The sequence below is a fragment of the Sciurus vulgaris genome (genome assembly GCF_902686455.1).
Source record: "Sciurus vulgaris genome assembly, chromosome: 3".
NCBI classification, from domain to species: Eukaryota; Metazoa; Chordata; class Mammalia; order Rodentia; family Sciuridae; genus Sciurus; species Sciurus vulgaris.
This window is the reverse complement of record NC_136463.1, coordinates 178,352,404-178,365,867: the sequence shown is the minus strand read 5'-3', so window position 1 is coordinate 178,365,867 and position 13,464 is coordinate 178,352,404. Positions and strand designations below refer to the sequence as shown.

At 32.4% G+C, this 13,464-nt stretch overlaps 2 protein-coding genes across 8 annotated transcripts in view; one reads left to right on the top strand and one right to left on the bottom strand.

Moving 5' to 3' along the window:
* LOC306656996 (uncharacterized protein) overlaps positions 1-13,464 on the top strand; it is a gene marked incomplete at its 5' end in the record, with an annotated part of 173,356 nt that overhangs the window by 33,799 nt on the left and 126,093 nt on the right. The gene's annotated exons all lie outside the window — the stretch shown is intronic.
* The window catches only part of AGFG1 (ArfGAP with FG repeats 1), a 70,599-nt gene continuing 59,517 nt past the window's right edge, over positions 2,383-13,464 (bottom strand). For all 7 annotated transcript variants that reach the window (XM_079132625.1, XM_079132626.1, XM_079132627.1 and 4 more), the window contains 3 exons: positions 13,177-13,335; positions 11,876-11,967; positions 2,383-11,289 (listed from right to left, as the gene is read on the bottom strand). In XM_079132625.1, coding sequence (XP_078988751.1) covers positions 11,230-11,289; positions 11,876-11,967; positions 13,177-13,335 — 311 coding nt within the window. In that variant the 3' untranslated portion in view covers positions 2,383-11,229. The remainder of the gene's footprint in view (positions 11,290-11,875; positions 11,968-13,176; positions 13,336-13,464) is intronic.

Here is a 13,464-nt window from a genome sequence, read left to right as displayed (position 1 = left end):
GAACAATTGCGCTTTTACAGAATTGCTTTTGATGAGGTTTTTTTCCAAGACTGTCCAGTGATTTCAACCTAATTAACTTTAATATTTCAAAAGACAGATTTTTAAAATTTATAGAATATAGATAGATCCTAAATCTGTGCTTCCAGATCTTGAATTTACATACAAATCACATGGGAATTATGTTAAGATATAGGTTCTGATTTACTATCCCAAGATGGCACCTGAGACTGTGCAGTTAAGCTCCCAGGGAGGCACATCCAGGATGCAGGTCTTCAGACCACATTTTGAGTATGAAATAACTGCAATCACCTTCAAAACCTTAGATGAAATAGATGTGTGCAGACAATCCCAATCTAATATTATTTTGCACTGATTTAAAATTATTGACTTTTTTCCTCTCCAGTATTGGGTACTGACTCCAGGGGTGCTCAACCACTAAGTTCCACCCCTAGGCTTTTTTATTTGGGCACAAGTTCTCACCAAATTGCCCAGGCTTGCCTTGAACTTCAGATCCTCCTGCCTCAGCCTCCCAAGTCCCTAGGATTACAGGCATGCATCATGTGTGCCCAGCCATAAACACCCCAATCAAATACCCCAAGGAAGAGAACTGTTCGATGTTTTGAATAGCTGCTTAGCCACCAATATTGCATACCCACAATACAGACTCCTTCCTCCTGCTTACATCTACTTCTGCTCACCGGACCCCTCAGACTCAAATTCTACTATTCCTTTGTACCTCTGCATGAGGTTGGAGGAGATGTTTTCTACCCTCCCAGGGTCCCATTTCACTGCACTTGATTTGCACTTGTATATACATCATAGTGTCCTCATCTAAATTACTGGTCCCTTGAAGGCACTGTGGTGAATTCCAAGCATCTGCTTCAGAGTAAGCAGGGATCAGGGCTCAGTTCTGCCACTTAAATTTACTTGACCAAGTAAATCACCATTCCTAAGCCTGTTTTGTTTGGCAAAATAGTAATCATACCATACCTACACATTATGCTGAGAATTACAGGAAATGCTTAAAAGTCATCTTGCAAAGTGGCACCATAGTAAGTACTACTAATGGAAGCTACTATGACAATGATACACAGCATTTGACTTTTTTTTCAGAATACCACTTAAAAACTTAAAGCTGTTCTTTTTTTATAAGTATTATTTCTAAATAGAAAAAGAACATCAGAAGTCTCTGAATGGCCCACCTAGGATTTTCAAGATTCTCTAAAATTCCCCAAAATTAGGATGCTGCTTATCTTATTAGGAAGGCCTATATCATCTCTTCTCTATAGGAGCTCCCCAAATATATATAGTAACTGAAATAACTAGGCCGAAACTGTACTGTCAAAATCACATTATGACTTATGTATTCTAAATTTAAATTCTATGATCCCTTTACAGGAATTTAGCCTGAACTGGTATTGGTAACCATAAAATCCTTCAATGATTCCAAAAAAATTTACATATTCATTTCTTCTTTAAAATGTTTATAAACCTTAAAGGTCACTGAAGAAGAGAATGGAGCGGAAAAACTGGTAAAAATAGCAACACAGATTCAAGGCACATCAAATTCCATGCAAAATATGGAAGACCCATATCTAGCAACATCATAGTGAAATTAACACACTGAAGGTTAGCCATTTCTGTAAGTAGATATATAGCACTGGGCTATAAACCTGAAAAATAATCAGTTAACTAGAGGATTTGAACGAGTTATCCTTCTTTGATAATAATGGGATGAGGAAGAAACTTAAAAATAACTAGATTTATTCTCTGTCAACTGTGGTTTTTAGATTTTTAAGTCCCCTCATTACAGATAAGGTAATTTAGCCTAAATGACAACATCAGCAATAGAGTAGTCCTAGTTTGTGACTTTATAATCCCCAAATGTGATGAATAAAAATACAATATAGGCGATTCAATTAATATTTTAAAATTAGCTTTAAAGATAATTCGTTAATATGAAAATGCAACTAGGAAATCCTGGGGATACTAAACCTTACTAATAATCAAAAAAAGGAGAAATGCCTATAATCTCAGAGGCTTGGAGAGCTGAAGCAGGACTGCTAGTTCAAAGTCAGCATCAGCTATTTAGCAAGACCGTAAGTAACTTAGCAAGACCCTGACTCAAATAAATAAAAAAATAAATAGAAAGGGCTGAGGATTTGGTTTAGTGGTTAAATACCCAGTACCAAAAAAAAAAAAAAGTGGAGATGAGACATTATTTCCTATCTCCTAAATCTAAATTAGCATCACTAAAAATTCACTCAGACAACTGGAGACTGGGAAGAAAAAAAGTGACCCACATGTCCTTTTTGGTGTTTGTAAAACTTAAATAATTCCTTTAGTAATTTAAGGATAAAGTTAATCTTTATAAGCCAATAGTGTGATTTATAAAATTTATTCCAAGACATAGTTCCAAATGAAAGGTTATACATTGACATATTCAATTAACATTCTGAAAAATGACATGACCATGAATGCTACACACAGCAATACAGAGTATGTCTGAAATGTTAATATGTACACAATTCACTCATCAATTTTGTTTCTAAGAACACAAGACCCCCAAACTATTTATACAAAAGCACAGGTAATATTTCAATGTTGAAAAACTGGAAACAATCTCAATGTTTATCACGAGAATTATGAGAGCTCTGTATAGTGACACACCATTGGGAAAGTATGTGGATCTGTGTTCGACAACAAAAGAAACCCATGATGTATTGAGGGGAAAAGAACAAGAGTTAAGTATGGTATGCTCCCATCCTATAAGAGGTCTTTACATTTACTTTTTCCATCTATATTAAAAAAAAAAAAAAAATCCAAAAGTACTTAAAATATACATGCACAGGACCATTAAGTTTTTATAAAAATATTTTCTGTATTTTCAGGTCCTTTGCATGAGCATGTATTTTCACCATCAGAAAATAAATGTATTCTGTTTGCAATAAATTCTTGTGGCCAGGTGTGGTGGCACATGCCTATAATTCCAGCAACTTGGGAGGCTGAGCAGGATTACCAATTCAAAGTCAGCCTCGGGAATTTAGCAAGGCCTTATCTCAAAATTAAAAAGAAAAGGGTCTGGGAATGTGGCTTAGTGAGTACGCATCCCTGGATTTAGTACCTGGTACCAAACCAAACAAAACCAGAAAGAAAATTGTTATGTGGGAATATTGTAGTATTAAACATTAATATTGCAAAGACAAACTTTCATGTGGGCAAGAAGAAAATGTGATTGGTGAAAGCAAAGCTGGATCATTTGGGGTAGGACAGTTGTGAATTTTGACTTCTAACAATATTAAATAGTGCAACATCTGGAGTTTGTAAAATTATACTTTTATTTATTAAAACTACTCAAAGTTGGAGCTTCAAAGTAGGAATATAATATAGAGAGGGCAAATTTTAAAATCAGAATTCTACTTTTGTCACTTAATAGCTGAGCAATCTTGGCTAAAGGAACACTTAAGTATCAGTTTTCTTGAAATGAATATTTCTTTAAAGGGTTTCAGTGTCCATTGAAGATCAAATTATATAAGGTGTGCAGCACGGTGTTCATACTAGTAGCTCAAATTGTACAAAGTTATACCGCTGTTTTTGATCTAAAAAAAACACTAGTTTCTTGTGTTCAAACAGCTATTATTCTGAAATGTTTCATTCCAATTTCCAAAGCTAATATTTACTCTCCAATTTAAATATATATTCCAAATGGCTCATGAGAACATTGTTTTAATAGTTGGAAGAGATCTCATTTTAAAGTTAGAGAACCAGAAGCATCTAAATTCCCAAACACCAGTTAATGGCAGAACTTGAACACAGGAAACTCTGATTTAAAGTTTCAAAGAGCCCCAATCCTTAGAATTTATTTAAAAAAAAAATAATTAGAATGCCATTTACTAAAAACAACTGAATAAGAAGAATCTCTATCTTTTTACATTAAAAAAGAGACAACATTTTAATTCCTCAAGGGATAGTAGAGGTGGAAATACTCTAAGGAAACTAAATGTTCTTCTTGGTACTGGTTGGTACTGGTTTTGGTTAACTGAAAACAATTTAAAACAAAAAAGTGCAAAATAATTGGGATAGATTTGTAACAAATAACAATGACTGCTACAGAAAAACAAAGATTGGCAGGTAAAGACCTGGGGTAACTCAGTATTTCCCTTTTCAATTTCTATAGTTAAGTGGGATAGGGAAAATCCCCATTTCAATGCTGTCTGTGGTAAAACCAAACTACTCCAACATGAATCTCAAGAAAGGTGGTCATTGCTTACAGAAAAAAAATGGATTAATGTGCAATTAACGAACATATCCAGCTTCTTAAAAACACAAATGTTTTGTAATTTAAAAAGCAGACAAAAAAGTAGCACTAACAGCTATTAATATATAGTTACCAGGTCAAAAAAGGTTATGAGGGGAGAGAGGCATAAGCTGCTTTACAGGAATACAGAATGTAAATGGAAAACGATTGATTCTATATTTTTAGAATTTTAATTTTAAATTTAATTTTTCTAATATTCCAGATGTCTTGCTACATGACAAAGAGGATATTCCAAATGGTATACAAATTCAGACGTCTTTATTTTAAAAAAAAAAAAACTCTTCCTACAGTATTTGACAATAAAAACTCAACCAAATTCATCTGCCACTCTAAAGTATTTTAAAAATGAAAACTGAGATCAGTCCATAAATTTTCATGATACCTAAAACCATCTCCTGCACTGATTGGTCTTCAAAGTCTCAGCATGTTAACATTTTCCAAGCATTCCTGTTGACTAGAATGTCCTCTTATTCTTTCTTTCAAATTTCTCAGTAATTGCTCCCCCTGCTTTAGCCTTTAAGTGCAAAGTTACTTTTTAATAAGATATTAAGGCAAGTATTCCTCATAAGAACAGTTTTCCATGTAAGCAAGTCCTGTGCTGAAGTAAATAATATAAATAAGTACCAAGAAATTTCTGAACTATGAGAAATAAAAATCAGAAATTTCAGGTCATTACTCAAATATTTACCAAAACAAATGAAACTAATTTGAAAAGATAATAAAAATGTGATTGTGTCAAAATAGCCTTTGCCATAACTAATGTGTGTTTTCTCTTCTTTAAAAATAAGGTCTATTCTAAGCTAATTTAGATAAGGGAAGGCACAATACCAAAAAAATTGTAAAATAAAGCCCCAAACCACACTTAGAAATACCAAGTGTAATAGGAGGGAGCAATGGAAACAACTAAGGTGAAAATAGATGTAAACTTGCACACCCTTTCAATGAACTGAATGCCTTCACAATACAATTTAAATGCTAGGATTTTTAAACTACCTAACAGAGTCAACTTGAGAGATTTTTTTTCTTCCTTATATGAAAGAATTTCTTAAATGGAAGCATAAGATCACACTTGAATGACTGATGAGCCTCAAAACAGAGTATCTATTTTATCAATGGTTTCCAGGCAGGTAGAATCAAGAGGAATCTCCATATATGCATATGGATATTCTCATTGTAACAATGCTTTTCATTAAAAAGTCTATGAAAAATGTTCTTTCAAAGGGACATAAATATAATGGAAACCCTGAAGGCATTAAAACAATGAGTTAGAGATGGATCTGCCAAATATGGAAAGACAACCACGTTAGACAAAAAGAATCAAGTTACAAAATTATATATTTAAACAAGGGCAGTGAAGAGGCATACAGAGAGATAAAATAAATGACATTTCTGAAAGATGACACAAAAATACAAGAGATTATATTCCTTCAGAGGGAATAAAGTCACAGAGAGTAATAACCTGGGTATACTGCATATTTTTAAAATAAGAAGCATATATTAATTTAGAATATGCAAAAAAAAAGACTTTGTCTTTAAAAAACCTGATTTTACCCAATGCATCCTAGGAAACACTAACTATGTAAGATTAGTTTTTAACCTTTTGCTGTCTTTAGTTAAGGATAATACGGTCAAAATTCGAAGGCTCCTTGATGTTGCTTACTCTGTCACTCTACTCAAAAATGAGGGAAAATGCTGAGAATTTACAATTCAAATCTTTTATTGCTTACTCTGTAACTTGGATAACAACTATATAAGATTTTGGAGAACCAATAGAATAATTAACTCGTGGGTATTTTAATCAACAATCAAAATGTTTTACCTAGAATTATCTTTTTCTTTTTAAAAAGACTGAATTACAATATTCTATTGTCATTAAGCTCTACAGAGTCCTGTGTGCTAGATAACACAGATTTCAAAAATACATTCAAATATATAATGAATTTTTAACTGTTGGCATAAAATAAACAATGAATAGAGGTTACTGGAAATACATTCTTGGCAAAGTCTTCACTGGAAAAGACCATCACAAATGGAAACTTAAACTAAATCCAAAATCAGAATAAAAAGATGCCGCAGGAAAAGCCACTTTCCACTTTTACTATCTATGCAGGATTGCCAACTCAAAGGCCCTAAAAAGCACCTAAGCCTGTGAAGCTAAGCAAATGGGAGTGGTAGGCTAATGTCCCACTTGTTGGATTCAAGAGTCAACTTTTTAAAACACTATGCTAGTCAAATAAAAGAGCAGACAGAATTCAGTGTGGACCATGAATGTACAACCTCTACATAGTAAAATGACTGAACTTTTAAAACCCGGGTTCACAATACTTGGGGGCCTTTCCAGATTAAATATCTCAGTGCCTATTATACTTCTAGAAATGAATTAGTGCTGAAATGCTTGCTGAATGAATAATATAAAACAAATGGTTTGTTTTCAAATACCTGATAACAATTGTCAAAGGACCAATAAATTCAATGAATGATTTGTGGAAATAAACATCAGTGCTATTCTGGAGCTGACCTGCAAAGGTTTGGGAAATCTCTTTAAAACTTCACTTTGTGAATCAAAGTGGTAGGTCAAATCAGTCATAATAAAAGTATTTATTATCACATGTATCTGTAAACACCACAAACAGGGCTCTTTTTTCTTCATAAGAAATAGTTGATATTAATTGGTCTTAACTTCCCTAGCCTTGTTTTTGTATAGACAAGGGTAACTCCACATCAGGTATGACCACAAGAGTGGGAACCTAAAAGAATAAGTTATGCTTTATGTACATTCTGCCAAAACACATTTTACTATCATGTATGACTAAAAATAAAAAATAATGAAAATAAATAAAATTTTAAAAAAGAAATGGTTGTTAACATTCACCAGTATAACAATGGATTATATCATGGTCATATACTCACTTGCTCAAATTCAACCACATAAAAAACTTAATGACACTGTTTTAAAATATACAAAGTGAAATTTGGATTAATTCAATACATAGGATAATGTAATACAAATTTTATTATCTTTTTAAAAGCAAATTTTAAAACTGGTGCCGGGCACAAACTGAATCAATCAAGGTGGAATGCATCATAAAACTTAAGTCACTGTGATACTTCAAATGTGTCTTCAGTTTAAAATATGCTCCAATATTTACCCTATTCTAAAGTTTAAATAAAACTCTATAGAGAGTATAATTTCATCAAATTATGTAAGAAATTCAAGTTAAGTCATCAAGTAATTTTGGTACATGATATAGAAAGTAACTTTCTAGAAATTTCAGAAGATTTTAAAAGAATCTATTAACACACAAATATAACAACATTTTAATCCAACAAAACAGTATCTGCTTCCAAGAGCAAAAGCTGTCACTAGCTTAAATTTTCTATGCCTTGTGAATCTACTTTAAGGATTGTGGGAGAGAGTATAAGAAAAGCAATTAGCAAGTGCCTGATATACTTAACGGGCCCAATAAAGTCCCACCCCATAATATAACCACTATTATTACTTTGAAATTGTTAACAATGTTTGAATCCTGCAATTTCAACTGGAATTTCAGTTTTTCCCACCAAGCAAACACAAATCTTAGGGCAGGAAGAAGTTATGTTACCCCCCCCCCACCATGTAAAAGTAAATACTGTTCCAAAAATGTACAAATTTAAAATATAGTGGTTCTCAAAGTGTGATCCAGGAAAAGTCCCTAAGACACTGAGAAAAGCTATACAAAATCAAACTGTTTTCAAAATAATGCAAAGATACTACATCCCTTTTTCACACTCATGACTTCACAAGTGCATAATGTAGTTTTCCAATGTTCAGGCTATGCAATAGAAGAAAAATTAGAATGTAAAAGCAGTCTGATACATTAAAAGGATATGCAAAATGTAAGACAATGCTTCTGTTTTTCATTGTTTTGGTTTTAAACAGTTATTGTTTCATCAAAAATGTTTTCTATGTTAACTAAGTAATGAGACTCTTATGGTTATACTTGTATGAATAAACATGTTTTTTAAATACCTCAGTATTGATTTTTAATATGGTAAATTCTGAAAGATACATGTTTCACACACAAAAGCTCTTTGAGGATCTTTAAAACATTTAGATAATTATAATTATGGTTCTGAGACCAAAAGGTTTCAGAACTGTTGCTGGTAGTGGCAAAAAGCAGTTAGTTCTCCCTCTCCATTTTGCCAGTTTTTAGGCACTGTACCAAAGAGGATGTGTTAGGGGCAAGGGGATCTCACAGATAAAGATTAATTCTTTCAAATACATACAAGGGACTATTTTAAGGAAAGTAATAACCTTAAGTTCTAATTTCACAGAAATTAGGGGAATAAGACATTCTTTATTTCAAAAAACAAAATATGCTTTTAAATTATACCAATCAAGTTTTTACCATCCTAAAAAGAAATGACAAATGTCTTTCCTGAACAAAGAACAGGAAATAAGATGATTCAACTGGTGAGCCAGGACTTTTGAAGGTCTTCAGTGGTGTCACTTTCAAGAATTTTCACTTCAGTAGTCAACATCATTCTGATAGTCTATATAAAACTAGAAGCAAATCTGAATATAGAAATCAAATGAAGTTGATTTTTTAAAAAATAATAGACAATAAAGATCATGAGAAAATTCATTTTAAAACTGGATGTCTTCTTAATCTAATCTAACCTAACCATCTTGATTTTATAAGCACTCATTGAAAATCCTTAAGTTCCCATTAATTACAAATTTCAAGATTTACCCAGAAAAAAAAAATAGTCTTTATAAACTTATTTTGATAACAACTGTTTAATTATACTTCTTAGAAGAAAACCCTGGTAGGTACTTGGGTACTGGCCTACAATTATATAGCATAACTTTTGTACATATGAAATTGATTTGGACCCAATACAATCTAAAACAGAAATTCAAAAACATTTCTTAAATTTTCCTTTCATGAAAAATGGGTTGAAACATTTTAAGACTATACCCACACGTACCTGGACCAATGCAGCAATTATTTAATTCTAAGAGGCATAGAGATCAGAAAGGGACAGAGATTTCCCAGTCCTTTTGCTTACCAAAACAGTTCAGATAAACTCTCCTTTTAGTTAGATGTGCACTGGACAGCAATATTCTAAAAAGTCCACAACACTATAAAGATTTTAAAACACTAGGGTAACAACTCATGTAGTCATCATTGCAAAAGGCTTTCAACATGAATAAAATATTTGAGGAAACTGATGTTCACATCTTTTAATACCAAAGCTTTTAAAAAAAATTTTAATCGTTTTAAGATAAAACTTTTCATATATATTACATATCTGTGTATGTAACTTCACCTTTTCTTGATGACAAAGTTATAACAACAGACAATTATCAGAAGATGATATACTGATATTCTCTAGGCTGGGCTGCCTGCCCCTACACTGGTATTGAACAGTGTATACTCTTCAGTTTCTTCACCTTCTTCCTTTCAAACCATCACTTCTGAACTAATATGCTATGAGCTAGGAAACCAAATAATCAAAATTATTAAAATCTCACACAAAAACAAATGCATAAGCTCTAACATATGGATTTTATGACTTAGATAAGTTGTTCAGAGACATATTTTTAAAAATTAATCCAAGTTTCTTGGTTGTGTTCCATTTTGATGAGAATGCCAGATTACTCTGGATGAATGAAGTATTACTATATATAAATATTTAAACAAGTTCATTTGAATATTAACAAAAAGATATAACTAAACTTAGTATCATTGCCTTTTTAAACAAAGTATTTCATAACTTTAAGGTAACATTGGGTTCCAGTTTTTTTCCCCCCAAAATGAACATAAACATATGTCCTATAGATAATATCAGTTTGTCCAGAAAAAGGGGGGGAAAGAAAGAAAACTGAGGTGCAATCATGTCACAGTTAATGCATGTCTGCTTTCAATACATTCAAAGACAATTAAAATAAAAAAAATCAATAGTTAAAATAGGCCTTTTGCAGTCTGAGAAATTCAAAACTTTAAAAAAATTTGTAAATAACACTTACATGCAAATTCTTTATATACAAATTTCACAAAATTAAGAAGTTGCAAAGAAAGTAGAAGTATTACGGTGAATCTGACAGGCTACATTTAAATGCTTTACCACTGACATATTCCTGAATATAGCAGTCCTAGTAGTTTTAATAAATTTTCTACATGGCCTTTTTATAAAAAGTTATTCACTAGAAGTCTTTAAGAATTCAAGATGTTCTCAATTCACTACTCATATTTAAGGCCACTTTGGTAAAGGCATTGCAGCAAGAACACAAAAACGATAGCATATTTTCTAATATTTATTTTTTCACCTGCAAACTGTAGCAAAACATGATCAGCTTTATTATGCAGACAGGTATCCCTCTACATTTTTAAAGAATTTAGGCATGTATAAATAGAAGAGCTCTTTAAAAGGAAAAATTCAAGAACGAATAAAACCTTCCAATTTTGACTTTGTAACTTTCCAGTAGCAATGGTTAAAATGATTTTAGGTCATTCATTCCAAGATATATGACAGCACCTTAAAAGTGGCTGATCTATTTCCCCAGTAACATTTCTCACACAACAATGTGTTAAAGTTACAAATACTGATATGCACAAATAGCTAATTACTAAGAAAAATATGTACAGTACTGCAGCATAATGAATGTGGTATCTGCAATAACTTAATATTAGCCAATTTTTAATATACATGATACCGCTACCTTTTTCTGCCAATTCACAGGTTAAAAGTTGTTACTGGAGCCCTCTGTTTTGCACATATTACCTGGTGTTTAATACACAATGCAGGCTTTTTAAAGACTTCTCTTGTGTTTAAAGCTAAAATCAGTGAAACAAGACAACAGTGCAAGAGGCGGAGAGATGTAATGTGACCACATAAGTTCGTTCCAGTAAAGTGTCTATATAAGGCTATAAGAAAGGATTGGTGGATGAGCTTCCTGTTGGAAATTGTCCTGTTGGTGCACCAGTCTAAAGGAAAACACAAGACAAAATAGATAAAAGTGATGTGTGTGCAAAATAAGAAAACATTAAACTGTACTTAATATTTATCTAATAAAATTTTATTTGGATTAGAATTATTTTACTATTTTTAGCAATAATATTTTTTCATAATGGTTACTAGCAACAAACTATAATAACACTTTTATTATGTGCCCTAGATTGTGCTGTATCTTTCACAACCATGATTTCATAAAATTCTTTTAAGATAATCTAAGAAGAGACTCAGTCCTTTAATAGGAGGACTTGTTTTTCAAGCAAAAGTCTTTGGTTGTTAGACTCCTTTTCATACTGAGTCATTAAATCCTATGGCCTCTCCTAAAGTGTTATTGTGACAACAAAGCAGATTAAACCTTATATTATAAAATTTATTTACTGTCAGTGCTTTGACTTACAACTAAATATTTTGAAAGGTCAGATAAAGAACATGCTTAATTGACTTCCTCAATTTGTACAACCTGTCATATCAGAACAAAAACAGCATGTATGGATATTCACATCCTGTTTTCCCTTATTTGAAATAAGATGTGACAACTTAAAATTGAATTTCACTTACCATAAAAGGATTACTAGATACTCCAGCAGTTGCGACTTGACCAAAAGCGGTTACCACTGGCTTTGTTTGTCCAAATGCTGCAAAACCTGCACCTTTTGAAAACAGAACCCCCAATTATAACCTACACCTTGACAAGAGATAATCTAATGTTTATGAACTCTCATGATAACTTTCAGAGAAGTTCTTACCAGAGAAGCAAACATAAAAATAACCAAAGTTAAACTATTATGTCTCTTGTTCTTTCAGATGCCAAAGACAAACTTCCTATGGCATGTCTTAAAAGAGTTCTCATGGAACCCTTCAGAAACGATTAATTTCTATGCCATGTATATATGTGAAAATAGTATAATAAATTCCATTTTATGTATAATTATAATACACAAATTAAAAATAAATAACTCGAAGGGAGACCAATATAGTAGAAGGAGGAGCTCAGGTGACTGGGAGAAGGAGAAAGTGAAGTACTAGGGAATGAAATGAAGCAAATTATGTTATGCATAATTAAAATGCACTAATGAAAACATAATTTAAAAAAGGAAAACGTGGTATATATACACAAATACTATATAAAAGCAACAGCTAATTCCAACTTGTCCCAGCTGTATAAATCACTGACATTCAAATAATTATTTAACTGATAACTTGTGACTATTTGGGAGAGGCTGTGTGGGTGGACAAGTGTCTACATAAATCATAGTACTTATTAGGAAATACTTCACCATTTATGGCTCTTCCATAGACCGTATTTTCAGACCTTTATGTAATCACTGACTTTAAAAAAATATGCTGTGAATCAATAATCGTTAAAAAAAAAATCATACTTCAGCAAATGAGAAAAATAGGTAAACAAACTGTTCTATCTTCTCACCTCTTCTATTTAGAAAACTGCTCTCTCTTTCTCTCTCACTTGCACACATACACCCTCATACAAAAAAGTACCCAGGCAACATTTTTGTGATAATAAGAAAAAACAAACTAATACTCAAAACCCTATAGTTCCCTTTTGAAATAAAGAAGCATATGAGAATACACAAGATGAATTAAAGAGGAAAAAAGATAATGGCTGATTTGAGAAGGAAGGGGTATATTTTTAGATAGTCACTAATTTTCCCAAAATCTGTAATCTGGGCATAGAAACTTATAAAATCATTCCATTTTCTGAGATTTAAATCACTGAAAGCTTCTATTTTTGTGTAGTACAGACTCATTCTTTAGGTAAGTCTCTGTTCCAACCACCTTATATTATGATATATAAAGGTTATCTAAAATGGACTTACAGCTATTCAAGTGTTAGATCTTACCATTGGGCTGTTGAGAAAAAGCTGTCTGTTGAGGGAAAGCTGCTTGGGCTGGGAAGGCGGGCTGCTGGAAACTGCCACTAAAGCTGGTGGGAAGACTGTAGGGAGCAGGAGTGCCGAACCCCGCAGGCATGCTCATGGATGCAGTGCCAAAGGTGGCCGCTGACAGAAGGAAAAAAGGGCCAATCAGTTACACAAAAAAGGGTACAGTATGCTTCTTAGACTCAACATTGTAGAATACATATTGCTTATTTTGAAAAATACTAAGACATACATTAGAGGCATTTGAAA